Source organism: Vicugna pacos, chromosome 6 (assembly GCF_048564905.1).
Source record: "Vicugna pacos chromosome 6, VicPac4, whole genome shotgun sequence".
NCBI classification, from domain to species: Eukaryota; Metazoa; Chordata; class Mammalia; order Artiodactyla; family Camelidae; genus Vicugna; species Vicugna pacos.
The window spans coordinates 2,350,996-2,378,148 of record NC_132992.1 but is presented as its reverse complement, the minus strand read 5'-3'; the positions used below and the strand labels follow the sequence as shown (position 1 = coordinate 2,378,148).

The following is a 27,153-nucleotide window of genomic DNA, read 5'->3' as shown; positions in this document are numbered from 1 at the left end:
CTTAATGTAAAATTAAATACTTGTATGTGGCTGGATTGTATTACAGTATCATGTGACGAGCAAGGATATTAATATTTTCAGAAAATCAATGAGTATTTGTCAAATAAAATTAATTATGTATGCCTCCCTTTCTCCCTCTCTCAGCATCCACCGTTCAAGTTTGTTTCATACAGTAATGTGTGTTGTATTGATTAGAATCTAAAGAATGAACCCGAGCTCCTGAGTGTCTACACCGTTCGCACCTTTGCTGCCCCCGCCTCTACGTCGCTGTAACTTCACACAGGCTCATATCCGTTATGCCAGTGACGGATTATTGGCATCCAGCCAACATGACAGGATGTCACAGGTCGCTGAGCAGAGTTTTTCAGTCTCTGTTTCCACCCAAATTAACTATTATTGAAATAGTTTATTGAGATTGAAGTATTGATCATTTTCTGCTAAGCTTGGCTTAAGGGAAGGAAGAGGCAGCGGTAGTGTTTTTGAAAGACACTAAATTTCATTTTAAAAAATCTCATTTATTTAGCCTTTTCTTCTTCCTATTTTATAGCCCCTATTGTTTTATTGCTTGGAAAAGGGTATCTTGGCTTTATTTTTATGACAGTATAATTATACTTCAGAAATGCACTTGATTACTATGGGTAACAAAATTGTTCTAGTATATTGGTTTGGCCAATATTGCTATACAAACAACTTTTCAGTCAATTGAGTCTGGTAAAAATCGATACATTATGGTAATATTTCAAGTAAGAATTTGCTGAATCTTAAGTGTTTCAACAATATGTCCTTCCAGGGAAAAATAGTTATGAAGTAGCAAGACTTCTTTCTAGTATTTTATTTAATAAAAGCACTTTCTTTATAAAGGAATCTAGAGTCCCCAGCAGAAGTGGTTGTAACAGATAAGCATTAGCACACTTCTGTTTGTGTAGGATGGAAGAGCTCTAGTTTTCATCTGAAATCTGTTCTCTGGCTGCATTAGGAGAGTGTTACATTTGGGTTTGGCTTCATCTTACAGGATGCCGCTTTTCGATCTGTGCATCTGATTCTGGGTACTGAGTTTTACAGAGAGATGTGGACAGTTTCGAGAACGCCCAAGGGGGCATGGAGAGGATAACAAGGGGTCCAGGAATTGCACCTGGCCCATCCTCCTCCTTTCATTGGTGGGGCACATTCTGAGCACGTGCTGTGTGGGGGCACTGTGCCAGCTGTTGGGGGCAGCCGGGCTCTCATTGGACCTGTGTCCAGATGGATGGAGAAGCTCTGCCTGCAGATAAGCACGGGCCCTCGCAGTCTAGGCCAAGTGTCTGTGGCACACAGGCCCTGGGGGTTGAGGAAGGAGTGATGGTTTGTATTTATTTATTTTTAGCTATTATTTTTTATAGCTATTGTCATTTTTGAATACCTCTTTTATTTTTAAAGAGGGTGGTAATTAGGCTTATTTATTTATTTAATGGAGGCACTGGGGACTGACCCCAGGACCTCGTGCGTGCTAAGCAGGCACTCCACCACCGAGCTCTACCCTCCCACTAGGAGTGTTGATGTTTAGCTCCTTCCTCAGGAAGAATCAGGAAGGGCCTCATGGAGGAGCTATTATTTGAGTTGAAAAGCAATCAGAAGAGTTGGTTGACTTTTGTCTGAAGAAGAGAAAATTAAGGGTCCCCATGACAACTGACATAAAAAGGTACGAATTCAGAGCATTCTTGTAGACAGAAGAACAGGTTTGCTTTGTGTTCCTCTGAAGGGCTGCCTCAAACTGCTTGTCGTGAACGTCTCTGTGACGGTCTGCCCTTGGTTAGAGCGAACAGTGTCCCCTTCCTCCTGCTCTACACCCTCCACCCCCCCCAACTGCCGACTGTCCTCCCCAGAGGCAGTCTGAGCGGGCATCCTCCCAGGTCCCAGCACTGCACCTTACCGACTGACTGTAGGAACTCAGTGTTTCAGGAATTAACCTGCAGAGGGAGTCTTCACATCCTAAAGATGGACACAAAGTGTCGTGCATGGTTGGGTGGCTCTGGGAGGTGGTGAGCTGTTCCACCTTAAGCAGAACAATATGGCTTAGTGTTCAGGACTGCAGAGAAGAGAACTTCCACTTAGCCTGGACATGAGGTGACTGCAGAAGTTACTCCCGAGTTGTAATTCCAGAATGAAGTTCAGCATTCAGCTACCGTAAAAATCTGAATGTCAGATGTCACTCGGTTTTGTTCTTTTAAATTTTGTCTTATTGTATATTCGTTGAACAAATACTCACCAAGGGTCACTCTGTGCCAAGGACTGTTCTAAGCACCCACAGTCCTGTAATAACAAGACAGGCAAGTTCTCAGTGCTCCCGGAGCTCACACTAGGGGCGACAAAACGGACAGTAATCAGGGAAGTGAACACCAGAGTAGGATGACATCAGACCTTGCAGGTGCTTTAAAAAAAAAAAAAGGTAAGATAGATGCTCAGGAAGGCTTATCTGAGGAGGTGGTGTCTGAGCTGAGATCTGAAGGACAGGAGGGAGCCAGTCATGGGAGAAGCTGGGAGGGCCTCCCAGGCAGGAGGAAGTGTTCCGGCAGGTGCCCTAAGATGAGGGTGAACGGACGTGTCTGGGCCAGTGTGGCTGGAGTCATGCGAGCTCCAGGGAGAGTGGAGAGATGGGCGGGGATCCCGCAGCATCTTTGAGACCTTGTTCAGTTCCTGCTGAGAAGGCAGGGTCGGCATGGTTACCCGCTTTTTATCAGTGAGGAAGATAGAGCTCGGAAGGGTTAAGTGGCATGTCCAAGGTCAAATCAGGACAAGAACTCAGTACCCAAACATCGAGTTGTACTCCTTAAATTTGTTCTGACACCCAGATGGGTACTTGGGCCTGCTTCTCAAGCCAGGCTTTTTCTGTTTGCCGTTTCACGGTCTTGAGTTTCCTGACTTTTAATCCATATTTTTGGATGTAAAGTATAAAATAATATGTAATTCTGAAAGTCAGTGATGTGCCATCTCTAGTTATTAATTTTAGAGGCTTTTTAGCAGGTGTTAAAACAACCCATTACTCGACTAACACAACTATTGCAGCATAACTCGGTATTTGGTCTATCCTTTGGGTCTCTTTACTTATCAAAACCTTTGAATTTAATAATTGAATCCCCAGATTAATTATAACGGTTGTGCTAGGGGAAGTGGTGCATTTCTTGATTTGTAAGACAGATTAATTTTTTAAGCTATTTTACAGTATCTGTTAGAAAATTGTAGGCTCTTGGTTGGCATATAGCACAAGCAAATATTTGTACACCATAGCATCTAGGGTATTTACTTAAATTGCTTTTTTAGAAAATTAATTCACTGGTAACTCCAAAAGGCTTTACTGTGTATAACTTTCTGCCACGATTTTTTTTCCTTTGCTCTGTCGTTGGTTACTTTGATATAAGAGACCACGTTTCTGTTAAATTGTTGCCTTACTGGGGTGAGGCAACAATGTACGTTCTGATGTGTGCAGCAAAACTGAATTACTGAATCAGGGGAGCAGGTTACTAAATTAGAGGGGGAAATAGCATTAGAGACCTTGGCTGTGGGTACTAAGCATAAAGTTTTTTTAAACCTTACTTTGATTTTTAAGTGTGACTTTGTATTAGGTTGCCCTCTTGACCCTAAAATTCACATAATTTTCCTAGGCAGTTACTACGAAAGAAAGAAAAAGAACATACAGCATTATTGCTGAAAGCAGAGTTCGTGGGTTTTGTTTTGTGAATTCAAATAATGAAACGAAAACTGTTCAGCTAAAATTAGAACTTGCTTTAGGGCACAATCAATATAGCATTTTAACAAGCTTAGTGTATTTGGAAAATATGCATTGTGTAAGGTTCTCAAACATACTGATTCTATTATGACTGCTAACGATAGCAGCAAAATGTAACAATATACTTAGTCAATAAACATAAAGCTCTGATTAAGCCATAATTAAATTTTCAGAAAAGTTATCTAAAAACTATGAATAATATATATTTTACATTGTCTCAGCAACAAAATATATAGCCAATGAAACTTTATAGTAGTAGAGAAATGATATGTGGGCTAAAATTACGGAATGAATTTTTACCACAAACACATGTGCTAAGTGTCTGTACACTATTTCCTGTTCATTTTAACTTTTTTTAAAAAGATAATTCTTAGTGTTGCTGGGGTAACTGACTGAAGAGGCAAATGAGAAGGTTCCCTGTTTCCCTGGAAGCCTAGTAAAATGTTTTCAGGCCCCACCTGCGTTCATACACCCAGGACCCAGGAGATGTGCAGAATCCCAGTGGCTGCATTTCTGTTTCCAACCTGAGCCACCATCACAAGCCCAGGGTTAACCCCCGGCAGCATTGGAACATAGCTGGATAGAGCAGGTATCGCCATCCTCACTTGGCCTGTGATGAAACTGAAGCACCGAAATTAAGGGATTTCCCTGAGGAGTCTAAACAAGACAGGGGATAGAGCCACTGCTGGAATTCAGGCTTTCTTATTTCTTGGCCCTTCCCCGGCGCCCTGGCTAGTAAATAATTGCATTTTGATTCTACGAGGAGCTAAGATAAGCAGATTATGTGCAAACCTAAGAATTTCTGTTGGCGTTTCCTCGCAAATATACTACACTTGTTTTTCGTATTTTTATTTTTTGTGTCAGTCACAGGTACCTTACACATGACTCGTATGACTAAACAGCTGTCTCCTTTCTTCCCTCCTCCTCTGGAATTTGTCATCTTTGAAGTAACTGATTAATCCAGTGTTTAAAATGTTAATTCCTATCTCCAGACGTCAGTCACTTCAGCATATGATTCTCCAGAAATTATGTCTTTGGGTTTTTTCATTACCCATGATTTTGTGAGTGCTTTTGTGTGTGTATTTAAGTCATCTTTGAAATCTTGTAGGTGTTTTTGGCTGCTGTCTTTTTTTTAATTGATGTATAGTCAGTTTACATTGTGTTAATTTCTTGTGTACAGTGTAGTGATTCAGTTATACATATGTGTATGTATTCCTTTTCATATTCTTTTTTATTATAGGCTATTGCAAGGTATTGAATATCGTTCCCTGTGATATATAGTAGGACCTTGCTGTTTATTTATTTTATGTATATATAGTAGTTAGTATCTACAAATCCTGAACTTGCAGTTTATCCCTTCATCTCCCTCCATTCCCTCTGGTAACCATAAATTTGTTTTCTATGTCTGTGAGTCTGTTTCTGTTTTGTAAATAAGTTCATTTGTCTCATTTTTTTAGATTCCACGTATGGGTGATATCATATGGTATTTTTCTTTCTCTTTCTGGCTTACTTCACTTAGTCTGATAGTCTTCATGTCCATCTATGTTGCTGCCAATGGCACTATTCTATTCTTTTTAATGGCTGAGTAGTATTCCATCACATATATCCAGAGGAAACTCTAATTCAAAAAGATACATGCACCCCAGTGTTCATAGCAGCGGTAATTACAATGGCCAAGACATGGAAGCACATGGTGTGTGTATATGTGTAGATGTGTCTGTATATCTATATGTATAATGGCTGCTGGTTTTTATTACCAAGTTTGTTGTCTTCCTCCCACACAGACCTCTCTCTCCCTCCCTTTCTTTGTGCTTTAATCTTACTTTAAAAAATGTATGTGACATCTTTAAGCCTTAATCTCCTGAGTGGATTGGAGAATAGTTCCACCTCTTATCTCAAAGGACTTTGTAAAACAAAACACTGCTTAATTTTTAAAGAAAATAGTCTAATACAGTTTATATATTTTTGGAAGTCACTGGGATATCTCAGAAAGAAGAACATGGGGGAATTGAGTTTACAATCCAGTTACTTTCTTCTGTTGTCCAGAATATAAAGGCACAGTGCCATGTGCAGAGTAGTCATTCAAATTTTTCCTTGTTATTGGTTTTAAAGATGACTGTCCCCGGATGGTGGAAGGTATGATGGTAGCTGGAGTGCTATTCAGTTTTTATGTTAAAGGAAGAAGTCCCTCCTGGTTTGTTTTGACCCTAGTCATGATACGCCAGTTTCATGAAGTCTGTTATGCACAAAAGTGCACAAAATGAAGATAAAGTACCTCTCTGCAGCCTGACAAAAGTCATTCCTTTGCAGAATGGTAGCTGCAGTGAAAGTAAATAAATGAATGGACAGCAATCACAGCCTAGTTGATGAAACTGTTCAATTAAAGCACAGGCATTTACATGGTGTAATTTCCCTAAATTGCCAATGAGCCCCTTTAGACACAACCAGTGTTCAAATTGATTTCAGCATTGATTTTGGCTGAAGCTGATAAATTTCTGCTTGTTAGTTAAAGTAATTTTGCAGAAGACTTTGTACTGCAGTATTGAAGTGTTCATTTAGCTGATGGTTAAAAGAGGAGTTATTTACAGAGGCCTCTACTGTTGTTCTGAGATGGGACAATTCCCCAATCATCTTTTACTTTTAATTTTTTAGGCTTCAGTATACCAATCAATAGGTGATTGAAACTGATTAAAACTTATCCAACCAGCTGCCTATGGCAGTTTAATTAGAAGCCGAATGATTCTTAAATTAAAGTTGTCTTATTTTCATTGCATAGCCCATCTTCCAGAAGAGTAAGGGACTAACAGTGCTGAAAACTTAAAATTTGGCTTTATTAAGGTGTCTGGCAACTGTTAAATCACTCAGTAGCTCTTCCTAAGGCACCTTGGAAATGTATTCAGAGGTTTTTGCCTTTACAGCAATTAGAAGTAATAATATACTTACTTGCTAGCCAAGGAAATTTTTTTCCCATCAGAGGGATAACCTGTAGGATAGTGAGGTATGTGAAAGAATGGCTGTTTGTGACGTGTGTCTTATTTCATAAGCAAGATGAAAGCTTGAGCTTTGTTTTTTAAATACTGCAGCACAGGGTGAAACCAGCCATCATCGTGTCCTTTGCATCTCCTCGCTGAAAACCATCCGCTTTGAATTTACATTTTTATTCTGTTTTGCATTCTTGGTTAAAACCAATCTCCAGTGAATGAAAAACCAGTGTTTTCATATAAGTCCATGTTGACTTCTCGACAGTATGGTGGGCAAGGTTATAGAAGAGAGATTTTTTGCCCTCCCTCCCCTTCCAGGGAAGCTTCCCCATACTCATTTTGTCCAGTGTGGGACAGTTTCTCGAGTTTTTAATGGAAATGGGTTAATATTTCTGTCATAGGGGACATATTACATCTGGTACTCAGGGAAGAAGGGGATAAATGGCCCACTTTTCAGAGGTGCATTTACTCTTTGACCCACTAGGGTACTATTTAGTGTTCTAGGAGAGGTAATTTAGTAAATTGTACCCCAGTGGCCTGAAAAAGTTAATGCAACGCTGAGAAGTGAGTCAATCGATTTTCCCTATTGCTTTTTAAAAACCAACACTGACCATATCCAGAGAACCTTGAAGACAACTGGAATTAGGGGATCTAGAAGCCACCAGTTTACATTCGCACAGGCTTGTTAGGGCGTGCATTGGATCTGGCTTCAGAGGACTTGAACCCACGTCCCACTCCAGAGCTAGGAGATGGGAGTCTTGAAACAGTCGTTAGCCTGGTTCACCAAGCCTTGGTTTCCTTATCCATAAAATTGGGATAGTAAGAATACCTACCTTACAAATCTTTATACAAATTTAATAGCTTCCCAATATTAAAAAATTTTTTATAAACCACAAGGCACAATCGAATATTAATTACTAGTAGAAGGAGGCTTCCTGAAATAGCTATTTTTGTATGTGATCTTGGAAGGTGATCTGTAGTTAGCTTTCCACCAAGAAGCTGTGAGCAGAGATTATATTGTAATCAAGCCATTTCAGGAGAGAAATTTTCTAGCTAGTTACCCCTCAGGATATTCCTGTTTTCTCCCATGTGCCATGGCCTCACTGCCGCCTCTCATTCTTGCACTATCATTGTTAGCCTTTATACCTCTTGCCTCTCTGTTTTGCCCGTTACATCCTTTCAGAAGCTTTGATCAAGAGATCACTCTGACTGTAGCTTCCTTGATCTCAAAGGTATTTAGCCCATATATTAAAAGACATTACTCTGGTTGATGTGGGGAGTGGTAAAGGCTTGAATCAGGCCAAATCAACTTACAGAAGAAATATGGAGGCAGTGATGACCACGTTACCTTTGAGGCAGGCGTGGGAGTAAAAAGGGTGTGTAACCAAAGTAAGTAGAAAGAAGAAGAAATGATAAAAATGTAGAGTAATGGTAGCTTCTCTCTGACTGAAACTCTTTCTAAGCCTGCCAAGTTCCCCGTGTTATACGGTAGGTTGATTTGTGAGCCCTGTGTCTGATCACCATCTCGAAAGAATTCTTAATAACTATAACCTAATAACAAGTTTGATTTGGTGCTTAAACAGTCTAAGGGAGGGGGGGCTGTTGCTTATCCGTAAATTATTTTACAATCAGTAGCCAAGCATCTGTAATGGGTTTTTAGGCAGAAGGAAGGTTGGCATAGACTGTTGTTTGACTAGTACAGCTTTTATAAAAGCCTTTTACAACTGCTGTTTGACTAGTACAGCTTTTATACAAGCCTTTTACAACTGCTGTTTACTTTGGATTTCCTGTTTTAACAGCTAGCGCTTGGCTAATGTGTTTATCTATTATGGAAGGCAACAACTGTCAGTGTTGATTTCCCTGAAACTATTTGAATTTTTTTCTGTGGATGGCTATTTTTGTATGTGACATACTGGTAAAACTCCACCCCCCAAGAAACCTACCAAGAGAACAAATCTCTTAAAAGATCAAGCAATAGAACATTTTTAATTAACTGAACCATAGCCAGTTTATATGTGGTTACTGAAAACGTGTCATTGCATTAAAAGGCAACATCCAGAGTTGTTTTCTTTTTTTTAATTAATCCCACAAGATAACAAAAGAGTTCTGTTTTGTTTGTGTACGTATGTTTTTCCGCCGTATCTTAACTACTGCTTTCACCATTTTTAGTGACTGGATTGTTTTCTTAGGTTTTCCCATCCATTTGGAGAATTTCCAGCAATTGATAATGCTCTATAAATAATTCACAGAGTAATTGTGTCCCTCTTTCCACTAACCTTTTATGAAGTATGCTATGTGAGAAGTGGAACTTAAGTCAGTGGCATTTATTCCACATGCTGTATGAAAGAACTGCCCTGCCCCCTTCACAGGACAGTGGCAGTGTTGTCATTTCCGTGTTCTTGTTTTTCCATCGTGATTAAAAGTCATCATACATGCAATTAGTCTTGAGAGCCGTGCTCTAAGAGGCAAAAAAAGGTGGGGGTGAGATATTTCCCTACGCATGATGACCATTTTGCTAACAAGTTGACATTTATCACATATCATATTATCAGTTATGCTGAAATATGAAATATTGACAGTCAGATCATAGGTCTGCTCCTCCGTACTTAAATTATATCGCACCTCACAGTCACTAGAGAAGCACAGATATTTCCTATTATAAATTCTTTCTCCTCATAGTTGAAAATAATTTGATTAGACTGTGTTCAGAAATTAATATGCAGAATAATGCCACAGAAATTAGATGCCTACTTTAATTGTGTGAGATTGTGCAAGCTTTATCAGAAAATATATGATCAGCTCTAGGTTATTTATTTTGTGAACAGGAGTCAGCTGGGACGATTATTTATTTATTTTTTTTGGTTCTCCTAGAATTTGAAATTCCAAGCATAAATAATTTCAGTAAACACTGTAAAATACAGATGCAGTTGATCTTACGCATGACATAAATTTGTGTGGGAGTCCAGATGTTGGAATGCGAACACAGGTTGTTTCTCCCTTATGTCCTGTGTGAATGTAGGACTTTTTAACATTTTGTTTTCAATTTTTTTTTCCTTACTCACTTTGAAGATTCTTATAGAAATTCAGTTTATTTTTTGGCCGGATGTATCTTGTAATAAATTCTCACTAGGGTGTAGATGGAGGTGAGCACACCTCTTGTGTTGTATGTATTGTACTAGACCCGCCTTTAATATTTCAAATAGCAGATAATGGGATTAATTGTATTGGTCCCCAAATACTGCTTTTGAAATCAGTCACATTTTCTTTTGGATATCTACTCTGTGCAAGGTACTGACTTCTGGATTTGGAGTGACTTGGGTCCAGTTTCAATTTAATTCCTAAGTGAGATTTTTGTAGTTCCATGGCTTTACATACCATCTTTATGTTGGTGAAGCCCAAATGTATATCTTTTTCCCTGTCCTCTGTCCTGAACTTAAGACTCATTGCTTACCAGCTGAATGTTTCTTAGGCATTTCAAAGTTACCACAGACTGCGTCTTATTTCCTTTGAAACCTGCTTCTTCTATGGCTTTTCCAATCTGCATAAATGGAGGACTCTCCTACAGGCTGCTCATGACGAAAAGTTGGCAGTTGATCTTCCTTTTTCTCTCAGACCATCCAGCATATTAACCCTCACATCCTATTGACTTTTCCTCAAAACTGTTTCAGGAAGCCAACCACCTCTCGTCCACAGCCCTATTCTAAGCCTCTCTTATCTCTTGAAGGATTATTGGCAGTAGCCTCCCATCTGGTCTCCGAGTTTCTATCCTTGCTTTCCTACACCGCGTTCTCTCCACCCAGCAGCCAAAGTGATCTTTTTAAAATAGAAGCTGTCCCCCTGGGCTCATGACTTCTTATGTCACTCGGAATGGTAGCCAAAGTCCTCAGCATGGCCTCCGTGGTCCTGCACAATCTGTCCTCCCCTTACCTTTCTGACCTTGTCTCCCACAGCTTGCCATCTTGCTGCTTTCACGATCACACACGTGTCGAACACCCGCTTCTACCTTAGGACCATTGAACTTAACATTTCCTTTGCCTGGAGTCCTCCTTTTCCACCTCCCTAAGTGGCGTGCTCCCTTACTGCTCAAATATAACCTAATGAGAGGAGCATTCCCTAATTTCCTCCCACCACTCATATGAAAAAACAATGCCCCTAATCTTGATCACTCTTTATATCCCTACCTTTATTCTTTTTTATTGCACGTCTGCTACCCAACATATTGTTTATTTATTTGATTGTTGTCAGCCTTCCCCCATTAGAAAGTAGGCTCCATGAGAGCAGGGACTTTGTCTGGTTAGTTCTCTACTCCATCCAGAGTGCTCAGCTTGGCAGCTGGAGACATACATTATTTGTTGGATACATAAACTAAATATCTGAGTGTGTGTCATATACAGTCGTAGAAGTTGGGGGTACAGCAATGGACCAATGTATCTTGACTTTGACCTTGAAACGTAAAATAAGGTGGAATAAAACATAGACCCTATATAAAGAATTTATAGCATAGTTTGGTAATTAGAGTTTCCAGTATAGTTAAATAAAGCATACCCTAATGAAGTTACATAACAATTTGAAGAGAAATAATAATTCATACCGGCAACATGTAAAGTATCATAAAGCATCAGAGTAGTCGATGCCGATGGATAAATTCAACCACATAAACCACAAGGTGGGGAATCTGGTAGGTGGAATTTTAATGATTCTTTTTCTGAATCCCACCTTCGACATTCACAGTAAATATTTTTCAAATCATTCTCTGCGTATACTCTCTCTATACTGGAAAGAGCACAAGGGTTGAATTCAGATAGACCCAGGTTTGAATCCTGTATCTGCCACTTATGAATTCTTATTACACTGAGTGAGTTTCTTAATACCTTAATATCCTGAGTCTATTATTATCTGTAAAGTGCGGCTTATGTTACATCATCATGTGGAAATCTGAATAATTCTGTGGACTCAGGAATTGTTAGTTCCCCCTGTTTCCTTTTTCTGTCTCCCTTCCCCTGACTACCCCGTTTATGTATTAACTCCTATTTGAGTATCTACTGTGTGATGAGCATTGTGCTAGATACTGATACAGTGTATACACATTGTTGAATGCGGTGGATATGGTCTCAGCCCTCATGGAGCTGAAAAGTGCAGGACTGTATAGTTAGTGTAAGGCTGACTAGGTAAGATTCTTCTAGTTCTGTCAGTAAATACTGTAATTCTCCTGTCATCTTAACTTAAAATTTTAGATTCATCTTCCTCATCCCCATATTTTATAAATTCTCTTTGACCAAAGTCTTTTGTACCTGTATGCCCTTATCCATTTATGATATATGGAAGTTCATGTCACCACCTCTTACATAGACTACTGTAACAGCTTTCTAAGTGCTCCTTGCTCTCTATGGCTTCTTCTTCTTTCCAGTAGTATTGTGGTCATCTGCAGCCAGAGTAAGGATTTTTAAAGTTAAGATCTGCTTGTATCACTTCTTGGTTCAAGAACCTTCAGTGGCATTTATTGGCCAGCAAATTAGGTAGAGCCAACTTTCAACAGCAAAAATAAAAGCTGAAAGGCAATGGCATCCTCAAAAGATGGAAAGGGGGTAATTGTCTCCGTTAAACCATCATTCAAGAATGAGGGCAAAATAAATACATTGTCAGAAATGAATATAAAAGAATATATATGTGTGTGTATGTAGGTATAGACAGAGGGAGAGAGAAAAAGATAGATCAATAGGGAAGGGGGAGAGTTAGTTTATTACTGAGGGAAATGCTTCAGGTAGAACGAAATTGAATCCAATTGAATCCAGAAAGGAATAAAATGAAAGAAAGAACGGCTACTATTTAGATAAACGTGATGATATAAAACAACCCTTGTAGTGATTAATTTAGGAACTTCAAAATGAAGTCAAACAAAAAGACTGGAAAAAATAATGTAAGATGAGAAGAGCTGAGTAGAATTAAAGCATTCTAGGATTTTGATATTTGAGAGAAGAATAGCAATAGCAATTGACTTCATATTTTTTTAAGTTAGGTATGATTTTAAAATGTATGGGTAATAACTAAAAGATAAATGAAATATGTAACTTCAAAACAGATAAAGGGAAAAGAGGGGAATAATCCAATATAGTTGAGAAAGAAAGACAGAGAGAAGTGTAAAGTAAATGAGTAAGGTGGTAGAAATAAATCCATGTATATCAATCATTCATTAAATGTAAGTACACTAATATTGCCAGTTAGTAGATTGGTCAGATGGAACTTTAAAAAATACAGCTATCCGCTATTTTTGACTATTTTAGGATATATTCCTAATACATAAAGACAGAGAAAGGTCGAAAGGAAAAGGCTGGTGGAAAGATACCAGGCAAAAACTAATTAATAGAAAGTTGTTGTGGGTATATTAATACAAGACAAAGCAGACTTTAAGACAAGAAGTTTTCGGGTTTTTTATATATATATATAGGAATGAGGATAAAAAGAACTGCTATATGATGATAGAAGAAAAAGACTGTGAATACATAATAGTCCTAAACTTGTATGTAACTAATAACATAACCTTAAAATATATAAAGCAAAAAATTGACAGAATTACAAGGAAAATTTTATAAATCCACAATCATAGTGGGAAAATGTGTCTCAGTAATCAATAGGTCAATTAGACCAAAATTACTAAGGATATAGGAGAGTTTAATACCACAGTTTACAGGTTGATTTCATGATCATCTAGCACTCTTTATTGTTCAAATTGAGTATATGTTATTTTTAGGTACAGAAAACTTATTTTTAAAAACTATGTATTAGGGCATAAAGCAAGTCTCACTAAAGTTTATAACATACAGGTCACTTTTTCTGAGTATAATACAACTAGTTTAGAAATCAATAATAAGTTTATCTTATTCATTTTGAGCTTAAATTACACACATAAATTCTGAATAATTTATGGATCATATAATACATCATAATGGAATAAAAATATTTACAACTGAACAATCAAGAAATATCATATATGAAAACTCATGAGCTGCAGTCCAAGTCATACTTAAAGGATAGTTTTTTGTATATATGTTAGAAAATAAAAATTGAATATTAATAGGCTTAATATCTAACTCAAGAAAAAATAAATTTTTTTAAGGGAACGGGTTAAACCCAAAGAGAGTGAAGGGGCAGGAATTCTAAAGAAAAAAATTAATGAAATTAAATGCCATTTGCAGCAACATGGATGCTCCTGGAGAATGTCATTCTAAGTGAATAAGCCAGAAAGAGAAAGAAAAATACCATATGAGATCGCTCATATGTGGAATCTAAAAAAAAAAAACAAACAAATAAACAAAAACAAAGCGTAAATACAGGACAGAAATAGACTCATAGACAGAGAATACAGACTTGTGGTTGCCAGGGGGGTGGAGGGTGGGAAGGGATAGACTGGGATTTCAAAATTGTAGAATAGATAAACAAGATTACACTGTATATAGCACAGGGAAATATACACAAAATGTTATGATAACTCACAGAGAAAAAAATGTGACAATGAGTGTATATATATGTCCATGAATGACTGAAAAATTGTGCTGAACACTGGAATTTGACACAACATTGTAAAATGATTATAAATCAATAAAAAATGTTAAAAAAAATTAAGAAAATTAAAACTCAAGAAACAATTCAAGAAAACCAACAACAGTTTGTTATGAAAAATTGATCAAGCATAACAGAAGAACACAAATAGCAAAATTGGAATTTACAAAGGGGACATAATTCTAGACAGAGTGGAGATTTTAAACATAAAAGGATATAATGAAGAACTTCATGGCAATAAACTTGAAGACAGAAAATGGACAATTTCCTCAAAAAAAACCCCAAAACTGTCTTAAGAAAAATAAAAAGTAAAAATAGATCTGTAGCAGTTAAGGGAATTTATTCATTCATTCAACAAATATTTATAAAATGTGCCCAGCACAATTTTAGGCACTGGAGATACAGTAGTGAGCCACAAAAACAAGAAAAGTCCCTGTTTCACAGAGCTTCCTTTCTAGTGGTAGGAGATAGATAATAAATAAATTGTATAAGGTATTGATGAATTCTATGAAGAATAAAGAAAGAGAGAATGGGCTTTTTTATGTAGGATGGTCAAAGAAGTCACATTGAATCTGAAGGAAGTGATGGAGCAAGCCAAGTGGATATTGGAGGAAGAGTGGTCCAAGCCTGAGGAGTAGGTGCGAATGGCCTGAGGCAGAAAGATGTTTGGTGGAACACAGTGAGTACTATGGATAAGGGAGATTGGTAGAAGCAGAAATCATTGAATAATCAAGGGGCCAATCATGAAGTCCTTGTAAGGACTTTTCATTCAGCAGTTAGAAATCTACCCATAAAATGGGGATGATCATAACTTCTACTTATGTGTATGTCAACTGTATCTTAAAGCTGGGGAAAAATAACTCCTACTCCGACTTATAAGATTTTGGAATTAATCAATTAAATGCATGTAGAATTTCTTTGTAAAGCACTATCCAAGGATAGATTTTTTTTCCATCCAAAAGTAATAATCATTTGTCAAACATTTATTAAGTTTGGAGTACCTGCTTGTGGACCAATATTTGTGCAGAGTGTAGAGAATGCAAAGATGATTAAGACATGGTAGTGTTCCCTGCCCAGTACAGGAGGCAGACATAAACGATTTGTCTGCAGTATGCTAGGGATTATAACAGAGATACTAATATAGTCTGAAGACTAGGAGAAGTCTCAAATTTTTATAGTCTATAAGGGTGTATATGAAAGGAAAGAGTGTGGGTTTTTTTCTTTTTTAGAGTAGCTTACATTTTTCTGTTAATCCAAGAAGAATGAAAAATTAGGCTTCTTATTTAGGAACAGTTACTGTCCAATGGTGTTTCTGCTGAGATGAATACCTGGCGTGTGGGACTCATCACATCTGCCTGAGTGTGATTAAGTTACAGTCGTGGGCAGGAGAGAAACATGGTAAGAAGTCTAGAATTTGAATTATGGTATAATCATAGCATTTTGGATGACTGATTCTTGGTCTTCAAAGTTGGTTCAATATGAAATCACACTACTTGCCTTTCTTGACAGTAAATGCTGTATTGTGGCTTTTTATAAGTCGTCATTATTAGAACTTTATTAGCCTTCCTTTGTAGAGCACGTAGCCTGACTCAGAGCACAGAGGTAACTCTTTTTCACTCTGTTTTTGCGGGTTTTACTCTTAGAAAACCTAGCAACCCTGAAAACTTTCTAACTTCCTAGCGTTTAATGCTTGCTTCCTGTGTGCCAGGTCCTGTCTTCACTGCTTTAATTATATTACCTCACTGACCCTCACAAACCTGTAAGGTAGGGGCTGATTTCCCCTTTTCAGGCTTGAGGCACCTGAGACAAGGTCAGGTTTAATAATTGTCCAGATTCATATTTGGAAATGGCAGAACTGGCATCGGAACCCGGGCAGTGACTTACAGCCCACGTACCCCCTTTGCTCTTCTGCCTCCCGTGGTGGATTGGTAGTGTTTGCAGAATGCTTCTTTGCTTGGAAAGATTCAGTGTGACGGTCCTTAGCCTGATTGAAATAGGGCAATACCTTTGTAAGTTTTGAACTGAGTTTCCCTGCCATAGAATGCAGCTAAGAAAACTTAAACATCACCACATATTTTTTTTTTTAGGTCCTAAAATATGTGTATTCTGTCTCAGGTCCACTCTTGGCTTTGCCATTGACCAACTGTGTGAGCTTAGACAGGTTTTTTAACTTGGCTTTTAGATGTTTCTACTATAAAAGGAATGGATAAGATTAGACAGTTCTCTGTTACCTACTTGTCCAGTGCATTGTCTGATTCTGTACTCTACCAAAATTAGAGGTTGGTACCAACATTTTTGTCCAGTCATCTAGAACCTATTGTTCCAAGTGGAAAAAGAAAGTAAGAAAGTTTGAAAAATATACATGTTCTCTTTTGCTGGTTCCTTGTTACTTTTAAACATGTAAAAAATTTATACCAGGCCACTTGGCTTTTATAGTCCTAAAGTGTATGTATATTGTGCCCTTAATTTCAAGAGCTGAGACTATTCCCAGAAGCTCTGTGCTGGTCACAACCAAAATGGGACACTCAAGGACTCGGCGCTAAAAATAACTCATAAGAATGCTTCCTCCATGCACTCACTGGAACAAGTAATTACTGTGGCAACAACAAACTAATTTGAAGTGTTAGCTATTAATTAAAACAATGCAGAGGTGTATAGTTGTCTTTTGCTGTAACCGGATTCTCCATTCAAACTTCATTAATCACTTTACAGTTAATGTGTTGAGGAAGGTCAAGGCAGTCGAGATGCAGTATCCACTGAAAGTAAGCGAATTCCTTTTCTCTGGGTAGAATGCCATTTGCAACGTTAAGGGACACACTTGACTCATACTTGGCATTGCCTTTGCCGTCCACTTCTCCGTGACGATTAAATGTTGAATTGGTACTGTCATTGCACTGTAAGCCAAACCACGCAGCATCTTTATTGCTGGAAATCAAACCCAAACTTCCACGGATGAATTAGCGTGTGTCATAATTAAATCATCAAGCCTCGCCTTTTAATTCACTTGGAAATAGGAGACCCTTCTTCTGGAAAAGAGATCAACTTTCTTAACAAGCTAATTAAGTTGCCAAACTGTCCAGAATACTATATATACTGGACTATTTACTAATCATTTTTCTATCACTCTTATAGGTCTAAAATGTCCAGGTGTTGCTTGTTGTCTAATGTAACAACACTGATCTTATTACAACTTTTGAATCTTTATGTATGCATTCAGCTATTTATCTTTACATTTTAGTCTTTGGTTAGTGATTCTAATATGCAGTATTTTGAAAAATTGAAATTGAAAGAGAGGAAAAAATAATATATCATTATTAAATCTTACATATTATATTACCTGGAATAAAGTTACTGAATTCCTTCAAATCACATTTCATATTGGCTTAGTCCAGCAGCTTCTCTGTCAGGCATTGAGAAAAAAATAGAGTGTAACTTCTAATATTTTAATTTATTACATGACTTTATATAGATCATGAATCAAATCGTAACATGTAGTTTCACATTGTAAAAGTGTGATGGTAAATTAAGGGGTAATTTATTCTAAAACCAATATAGTATAGGGGTTCCACTTTAAAAAATGTATGTAACTTTATACAAAATGTAAAAAAATTTTTAAAAAGTTTTGTAATTTAATAGTATTTAAATACACTTGGGAGGTTGGGGTTTAGAGAAAGTCTTTAGACACTTTTATAAATTAAAGAACTCTTTGGTAAAGTGAACTATTGCCAGTTTTTATAATCTTGCCTTTATCCTTTAAATGAGATATTCCTGACTTTCTCTACAATTAATTGATAAAATAAAGACTAAGTTGACCTTCCATAATTGGTTTGACCTTTGTCCACTTAAGTAGGAAAAGCAGAGTGAATTTCTTATAACAATCATATATATGGATACATACATATATATTGATACGTTTTTTTCTTAGTCTTACCTGAATTTGTGACATTTTTTATATGTGAAAAGTTAGAAATACTTGTAGATTCTTAATAACTGAACCATTTCTGTTAAGACAGTCACTTTAAAAACATTTGTCAGTGATTGCATAACTCTGTAAATTTGCTAAAAAATCTTAAATTATATACTTTAAACAAGTGAACTCTGCCATATATAACTATATCTCAGTAAAGCTATTAAAAAATTATCAGAGTAGCCACGTGAATATTTCTGCCAAAGCAACAGAAAATGATTTTTTTCATTTTGATAATAGTGGAATATATGTTTTGTTTTTGTTTTATGAAATATGCTATTTTTATAACATGTATGGTGATGGATGTTAACTAGACTTATCATGGTGATCATTTTGCAGTGAATACAAATATTGAATCCTGTTGTACACCTGAAAGTAATATAATATTACATGTCAATTATATCTCAATAAAAAAATAATAAATGAACAGTTTTCACTACTAGGTCATTACCCAGTAAACATTGGGAACCTGGTAAATATATTTTGCAACTTGCACATACGGATGGGGAATTCCTGAGAAGCTAAATTCCATTCCCCATATCTTCCCTACCCTGTTTTACATCTTAACACCAGCTGGGTGAGAGGAAGACGAATCCGATCTTGGCTAATGTGCAGAATCCTCTATGGAGCAAGATTTTAGCTTTTCCAAACTAATTTGTTTCTTTACAGTTACATGGACTTACAGTAGCAGTGCTTGTTCACGTTATGTGGTTTGTTTTGAAAATTTTATGTGAAGCAGGTTGTTTCTGGATAGTGGTCAGAATGTGGAGTCCTTGTGGTACATATGTACACATTTCCTTTAAACACAGGAGATTTTGATGAGATGTGATGGTATTTTATTTCCGCATACCTTATTCTCTTACTCTTCCACAAATGAGTGTGTTCATATTCCTTGACTTAAATTGTCATTATTTCACTGTATCTGGTCATTTGAACTTTGTTCTAAATGTTCTAAAGCTTTTTTAATGTTGAGAGATGCCAGCCTTAGGAAAAGAGGAACCACATACTTGAACCTTGTAACTCAGTGCCTTCTTACATGAATTTATGTCTTAAACCATAGCTAGTTCCAGGTGTTTTGAGATTGTTTCGATGAAATGTAGTGATATAATTTGTCTGTAATATATAATTAAAATGAAAGGAAAACCTCCCGTCTTACGTGGCTCAGTACAGTGCTTAGCAGAGAGCTACAGAAGACACCCCCCCCCTACACACACACACAGTGACAGTATGTCATGAAGGATCTGGAGCTACAAGACTTGGATTTGATGTCTAGTTGCCTCTTACTGACTTTGTGCCATTGGGCAGACTGCTTAACTTCTCTGTGTGTCAGAGTTCTCGGCTCTAAAAAAAGTGGTAATAATCCGAGCATTCCCTGAGAGGGTTATTTTAAGGTACTATGTGATGAATCGTTGTGTAAACCATGAAGCTCAACAGAACTGCAAATTACTGCTGTTACTAGTGCTCTTTGAAAGTGTTGTATATCCCCTTGCTGGGATGTATTCAGATTTACATTTATATCCTTAACCATTTTATGGGTCGTTTAGTAATCGCAAGTGAATTTTTGTTGTTTTTTTTTTCTTTCCATAGAGCATATCATGTCCCAAGTGGGAAAATATTAGCTGTAAAGGTAAGTGCTGGATTCATTTTATGAAACTCGTGAAATTTTTGATGCTTACCGCTTTGATCCCACCCCCACCCGTCTCAGCTTGAGTCACAGGTGTTGTCGGAGAGGAAGTGAAGTGGTTTGAGGTTTGGGTGGTGGGCGGGGGAAGCCTCGACCCTGTTCGTTGAGTATAGCCCCGTGGTACCTCCTGGGCGCTGGGTTGTCCCTCCTGTGCATACTGAGCTGCTTTCTCACTCCGAGGGCGCCTCCGCCAACCCGAGCACTGTTTCCCTTTTTATCTAGTCATTTGTTTGTACCTTTGATGACAGAACTTTTAGATTGTTGCCAGTGGTGTATTTAAAGACAGTCAACTTAAGGTTATTTACTCCAGGAGAGGGGAGCACTGCTATAAATCACCCCAGACAACTTACTGTTTGGCCTTGTCTGATACTAATATGGCTCCTCCAGCTTTGGCTTGACTAGTGTTAGCATGACCCAGCCTTTCACTTTTACCCTGTTGTCTCTATATTTGGGAGGGATTTCTCGTAGGCAGCATACAGTTAGTTACGTCTTGTATTTTAATCCACTCTGCTTTTTAATAGAGATATTTAGATCATTTACATTTCATGTGGTTATTGATATGGTTGGATTCAAGTGTATCAATTTGCTCTTTGTTTTCTACTTGTTCTGTCTATATGTCCTTTTTTTTTTTAAGCAGTTGCATTAGAGTTTGTAGTATACATCTTAACTTTCCGTAGTCTACCTGCAAGTTACCTATTGGATGAGAACTTCACAATTATACTTTAATTTCCCTCATCCTGGCTGAGCTCCCCTGGGGTCCCCTCCCTGGATGGGGCCTGAAAGCTCTTGTGTGGTCAGTAAGCTGGGCAGTCACAGGACTCACCTCTGTTGCCATCTCTCAGGGATCACAGTCCTATTTTAGCTGATGTCTGATGTCTGGAAGCCTGTTGATTTTTCTGGGGTTTTTTGTTATCTATCTTTTAATGTGTCTCTTCCTTTCTCATTACCACTCTAATCCAGATGCTCGTTTTTGCCTCTCGTCAACGGAACAGCTTTTAAACTGTTCTCGCAAAAATGGAGGCTACCATTTATCGATCATTTACACTGTGCTAGGTACTCTACACGCATTTTCCTCTTTTAATGACGCTCCCAACAAACTTCTGCAGTTGCTGCCAGATCCTCATTTTACAGATGGAGAAGCTGAGGCACAGGAAAGTTAAGTAGCTGAGTCCCACAACTAATAAGGAATGGAACCAGACTTTGAACCTAGGGAAGTCTTGCCCCGAGTCCGTGCTCTTAATGTCTGTACTATATTGCTGCTCACCACCCGCAGATTTCGCTTCCTAAAGCACAGTTCTGGTCACGTCTCTTCCCCTCTCAAAACTCTTCAGAACCTCTACATTATGTCCCAGATAAACTAAACATTCAGTGGGATGAAATTCAAGATTTTCCAGAGTATGTCATCAGCCTGCTGTCATAGCATTATCTTCTGTGTCTGAATCCAGTGCTTCTTTTAAGTTGACCTCATGGCCTTGTCTGAACCCAGGTACTTTCGCTCTTCAACACTTTTGTTCACGTTATTTCCCTCTAATTAGAATGCCATCACCTATGTCTCCATGTAGGAAAATCTTTAACCCCCTTCAAGGATTGGCTCTAAAGCTTGCTCCTCCATTGAACTTACTGAATAAATCCTGTCACCTGTGGTATATTTGTCACTCACTCACCCTCTCCTTTGAACCTGTCTAGAAGTCTGTCTCTTAAGGACGTTACCACACACTGCCTTGTATTCTACTAGTAGTACACATGTACATTTCCCCCCATTACACTGGAATCTCTTTGTCAGTGGGGAACAGATCTCACGTACCTTCTTGCCGTACCCACTGATTCATGCAGAACTTTGCATAGAGGGCCTAGTGCAGGACACTACATGGGATGACTAGGTGTGTAGCACATAGTTTGTTGACTGACTAACTGAATGAATAAATTTTGTTCTTTTGTTTGTCTTTAGTTCACTCATTCATCTTTTGAAGTAACATCCTGAGAGCAGGTTCAGCTCACGTACAGAATATCCCATAGTGTTCTTTGTATGGACCATTGCTCTCACCAGAGTATTTCTTAGCCTTCTTTTTTTTTTATATTACAGGGTGAAATGAAAGGTTAAGAGTTAGAAGCGCATTTGATCTTTTCTTGACCCCCTCCTGACTTTTGTGTGACTTCAAGCATGTCACTTGAACCTCCCAGTGACCTCAGCTGTGAAACAGGGCCTTCTGGTGTCACAGAGGGACTGTGAAGAGCAGCAAATCACAGTCCTTGTCTAAACAGAATCACCTGCAGGGCTCTGATGCCTGCACAGAATGATGAGGGAGATTTAATTTCCCAAGTCAAGTGGTCATTTGGACCCATACTTTGAATGTCTGTGGGAGCAATTAGATGGGAGTCCTTGAAAATCTGTTACTTTTCCTCCTCAGAATATTTCTAATTTTTGTACTTGTAAATGTCCTTATTTTTGAGACTTTTTTTGTCTAAAGCATATTGCAGTGTCTAAGCATATCATAGTGTTTACCTCTTCAGAATTCAAAGGTGGGAAAATACCACCTCAGATATTATCAACAGCACCTTGAATTTTGGAAAGAATAGAAGTACCCTGGATTTGTATTTTATACCACTGAATTCAGAAAAGAAATTTTGCCTCAAAGAGAGTACTTTGAAAATGACACTTAATGTAGTTTTCAAGATAGCTATCTGATGGCTGTGTAAGATTCATGAAACATGTTTCTAACTGGCTTTTTGTGGGGTAGGGTGGGAGGAGTGTAGGAAAGCAAGATGATTACAAACAAGCAGAACAGAAAACAAATAAAAATACTTTTAGCCATCTTGTAAACAGAACCTTTTTATACCGTTAATGTATTCTATAAAATCTTTCAAAGAGTAGAGCTTAGTAGGTTTCCCCTGTATTGTGTATTTTCCAATTGGGAGACACCCGTCGCACAGGAAATTTAGCACTGTATATAGCACGTGCTGATTATCATTCTTGGACTGCTTTGGATTTCTGCTGCTTTTAAACTGGCATTTAAATGGACCATTTGATTAATCATTTGTATACTGACTGTAATCCTCCCAAATTTCCTTTCTGAGTTGTACGTACTGTAAAAGACAATTATGTCGCCACAGATTAAATAAGCGAATTAAAACAGAATAGCAGCTTAATTTGACCTGTGATTTTGCTCTCCTTCCCTTTAGTGGGGCTTGTGCCACTCCAGCAAATAAATGAAGTCATCCATGACAGCTTGTGATGAATTGCCGTATTTATACTGTATATTTTAATAGCCTCACACTAATTTAAATTGAGCACAGAGTAAATTATAATTCAGTCACTCGGCTGCTTATATTTAACTTGACAACTCATCCTTATTTGTCCTGGAGGTGCGGTGGAGAGCAGCGGGAATGTACTCAGGTACTTCGGTTTCGAACTTAACCCTTTCTCCAGCAAATACTGTATGTGCAAATTCTCTCCAGTTTGAAAAATTTAGCTCTTCCTAAGGAGGAAAAAAAAAATAATAATAGAGACTCAGGGAGTTCGTACTTTGCTTATTCTTCAAAAAGAAAATTAGCATCTGCCATGCTTTTTTCCAGTTTTTCCATTTTAAGGTAGATTTGACTTTCCTGCTCAACTTCCCAGAAATTATTTTATTCACTTTCCCACCATTATGGAATCTCCACTGTTCCGGACTACAGCGAATTCCAAGAATGATCAAGACCTGTTAGAGTGCAGTGGATTGGCCCCACAAATACCGTATTACTTGCTACATTTTCGGCCAGTGTGGCGGTTTTATTTATGTCTTTGGTTTGAAATTCAGTTGTAGAAATCAAGCAATTCATTTCCTTTCTGTCTAGAAGCAGCTTTTTGTTTGGAGGATTGCGGTTGTAAGGAGCGCTTTAATTAAGTCCTGTGCCGTTTAATGGGCACCCCTGTGAGTAAGACCCTGTGCAGGTGCTGGGTGTCAGGGGAGGGGACCAGAGAAAGGTGCCCAAGACTCAGTCCTTGCCCTGCAGGGGCTCACAACTGCTCTGTACTCCTGGCTTCTGTTTTTAGGAGATGAAGCATTAATGCTAAAAGCAGGATGTGATACAGAGAAAGGCAAGGGGTTTAATGGAAGGCTTTGGGGCTGGCTTCGTGGAGGTGACAGTGACATTCAAGCTGTGTTGAAGAACAGAAATGGTTTTATGATCAGCAACTGTGGAATGGAACGAGGAAGCACACGTCAAGTGGAGGGAACAGCAGGAGCAGAGGCTGGACGTGGGCAGAAGTGCCGGCTGCGTGTGGACCAGAAGAAATGACTGGTTTCACATGCAGCTTGGGTTTGCGGTAAGGAGAGAGAAGGAGCTAGAATAACAAGTTGGAGCTAGATTGTGAAAGAATTCCTTGAATGTCACGCTAGAGTTTTAACTTTATTCTAAGTCATGGGAACCCAATTAAGTTTCTCTATCAAGAGAATACGTTCATAGCCCGTAGTTTTGGGCTAACTCCCAGGTGCTGGCTAGCCATGTAGAATCATGTTGTTTCTTGACTAGGGGCCTGGGATGCAGTACCTCTTAGTAGTCATACTAAACACAAAATAAATGGCATTTTGAAACCTTAAATAAGGGCTTCTCAAACCTCACTGTGGATTAAAAATCATCTGGGAAATGTTTAAAGAATGCAAAGACGTGGGCCCAACCCCAGAAATTTTGATTCCAATATTCTGAGGTAAGGCCTGTGCATCAGGGTTTTTTTTGAAGTGTCCTTATATATTCATATAAATAACCTTGATACAAAGGTAATTATAATGTGAAGCCTAGGCTGAGAACCACAGCTTTAAGGTAAGTAATAATGTATTCCTTTTAGGAGAGTTCTTAAGGGTGAAAGATTCCCTGTACTTGACATAGTAGTATGAATAGCTCTCATATTTTATGGTGTAAAATGAAACAATTCTAGGTGGATTAATTTCGTTGTTAAGTTTTATACAGGAACAAAAATGTAAGTGAATGTTGTCAGCAAATGACTGTTGATTGGGAGAGATGTTTAAATGTTTCTTGGCAGTTCTGCATTACACTTACAACCTAGTTTAGTGAGAGCTTCTATAAATGACCCTGAAGCAAACTCTTGATAGAAGTGACTATGCCTTTTGTCCCCTCACTTTATCCTCCCCAAATAGATGTTAGTACTGTAAAACGTGGATTTTAGAAAATGATCCTTTTCTTTCTTTGCTCTATCAGCAGTTTGCAATTCAAAATTTCTGTTTTTTCCTCAAGTATATATATATATTTGCAGTTATAACACAAAATGTAGTTCCGTGTTGGATGGTGTATAACTACACTGTCATGGTAATCTTGACTTAAATTTTTGCCTATAAGTGCCTAGAATCAGAAACTCTGCCACAAATCTTAGAAATTATCTTTTACTTATTTTACTAATCACTGCCTTTCAAAGTAAAAAACAGAGGGACAGGGTATAGCTCACTGGTAGAGTGTGTGCTGATCACGCATGAGGTCTTGGATTCAATCCCTAGTACCGCTATTAAAAATACATAAATAAACAAACTTAATTACCCGCCTCCCCCCAAAATAAAGTTAAAAACAGTTTCCCCTGAATTGGCTTCACTCAAGTGCTAAGTAAAATTTGAATGGTTGATGGTCTTTCTTAAAAAAAAAAAGTGTTTGAAATAAACGAATTTGTTCAAGGTAAGTGTACGTTTCTGTGCTGAGTTGGACTCAGTGGTTGATATTTTAGGGAAAACCACAAAGCCTCAGGACATACTGCAAAGTGCCTGGTCCTCCGAGTCAAGGCCTTGTGGCTCCTCAGAACCTTGGGTTCCTCCTCTAAAAGATGGGAATTAGATGAAGTAATTTCTGAGGTTCCTTCAAGCTCCAACATTTTATAACGGTTTCAGGAAAGAAATACTACGTAACTGGAAGAATGTAAAAACCTGAGACGTTTGAAAAAGTCCTCATTTCTCTCATGCCTAAATATCTACTTTAGATGTCATTTTTACTCACCATCCTCTTCTGCTTTTGCCTGATGTATGAATTACAAGACAATTATGTTTGTAATGGTTTCAGGGTCATTCCTATCTTCCTCTTCTGAAAATAACCAATGTGACCAAAATAGGGTGTGTAAATTAAGGGTGTGATAACTTAACTGACTTTTAAAGCCATTAATACTGACCTTTGAGACCTGGCTTTTTCCTGGGTCCCATCAATCACTTCTATACCACCTCCCTCCCCCAGTCCAAAGTGTTAGACGGATGTGGACACAGTTTGTATTACTGGAGGTTATGGTGATGGGGAGGAGAAAGAGAGAATGAATAGGAAAAACACCATATTTTTTAGTTGTTACATTTCATAGTGAATATAGCTGTGTTGAATTTAGAGGTGAATAAATGCGTGAATGTTGATTCCCTTGTATGTTTAGGTCATACTACTAGATATTACACTGGAACTTCAGAAGCAAATTATGTCTGAATTGGAAATTCTTTATAAGGTAATTTTTTTCTTGGTTATTTTCCCTTGTAAAACATGCCTATGATATTGGCTTGCAGGTTTTTAACCACTTTTGTCTGATTTTTGTTACAGTGTGATTCATCATATATCATAGGGTTTTATGGTGCATTTTTCGTTGAAAATAGGATTTCAATATGTACAGAATTCATGGATGGTGAGTTTTTCCTTTCATAATACTTTAAAAATAATTTGGGGGTAGAGTGCTTTAAAACCTGATTTTGATATAGATATCAAGTAGAATTAAAAATAGTTAAAATACAACTAGATAAAATTTTTTTTAATTTTTAATAATAGTTAAAATATACTAATAATGACTTCCTTTTTGCTCTAAAACATCCTGGTGTTAGGGGTTCCTGGTGTTAAATATTTATAGCCGAGCTATAATTTCAAGAATGTAACTTCATTTACTTTTATTGAAAATTTAAATAGAACAGATTAAATGCTAGTCTAATCGGTGGTTTGATATTTGATTCTTCCATACAATCTGTCTTTTCTTACAAAACAGATGTTCTGTTCTTCTAATGTTTCAATAGCCAAAACAGATTTTCTTCTAAAGAAATCTATTAACCCAATGTCCTGTGTCTTTTAGAAAGAAATCGGTTCTTAATTGCAAGATAAGAAATTGTTTTTCAACACAGCTGTTTAGCCAAGATGTGTTTAGTTTTTTGTTTTTTTTTTTTTTTTTGGACTCCAGCCCTTTCCTCCCTTCTTTATTTTTCAT

General features: G+C 37.7%; 1 protein-coding gene across 7 annotated transcripts in view; it reads left to right on the top strand.

Annotated features, from left to right (window-relative positions):
* Positions 1–27,153, top strand: part of MAP2K5 (mitogen-activated protein kinase kinase 5) — a 235,857-nt gene that overhangs the window by 57,003 nt on the left and 151,701 nt on the right. For all 7 annotated transcript variants that reach the window (XR_012073230.1, XR_012073229.1, XM_072962192.1 and 4 more), the window contains 3 exons: positions 19,856–19,895; positions 26,344–26,412; positions 26,505–26,586. Coding sequence is in view for 5 of the 7 variants with exons in the window: in XM_072962192.1 (XP_072818293.1) it covers positions 19,856–19,895; positions 26,344–26,412; positions 26,505–26,586 (191 nt within the window). In the remaining 2 variants the exon portion in view is untranslated. The remainder of the gene's footprint in view (positions 1–19,855; positions 19,896–26,343; positions 26,413–26,504; positions 26,587–27,153) is intronic.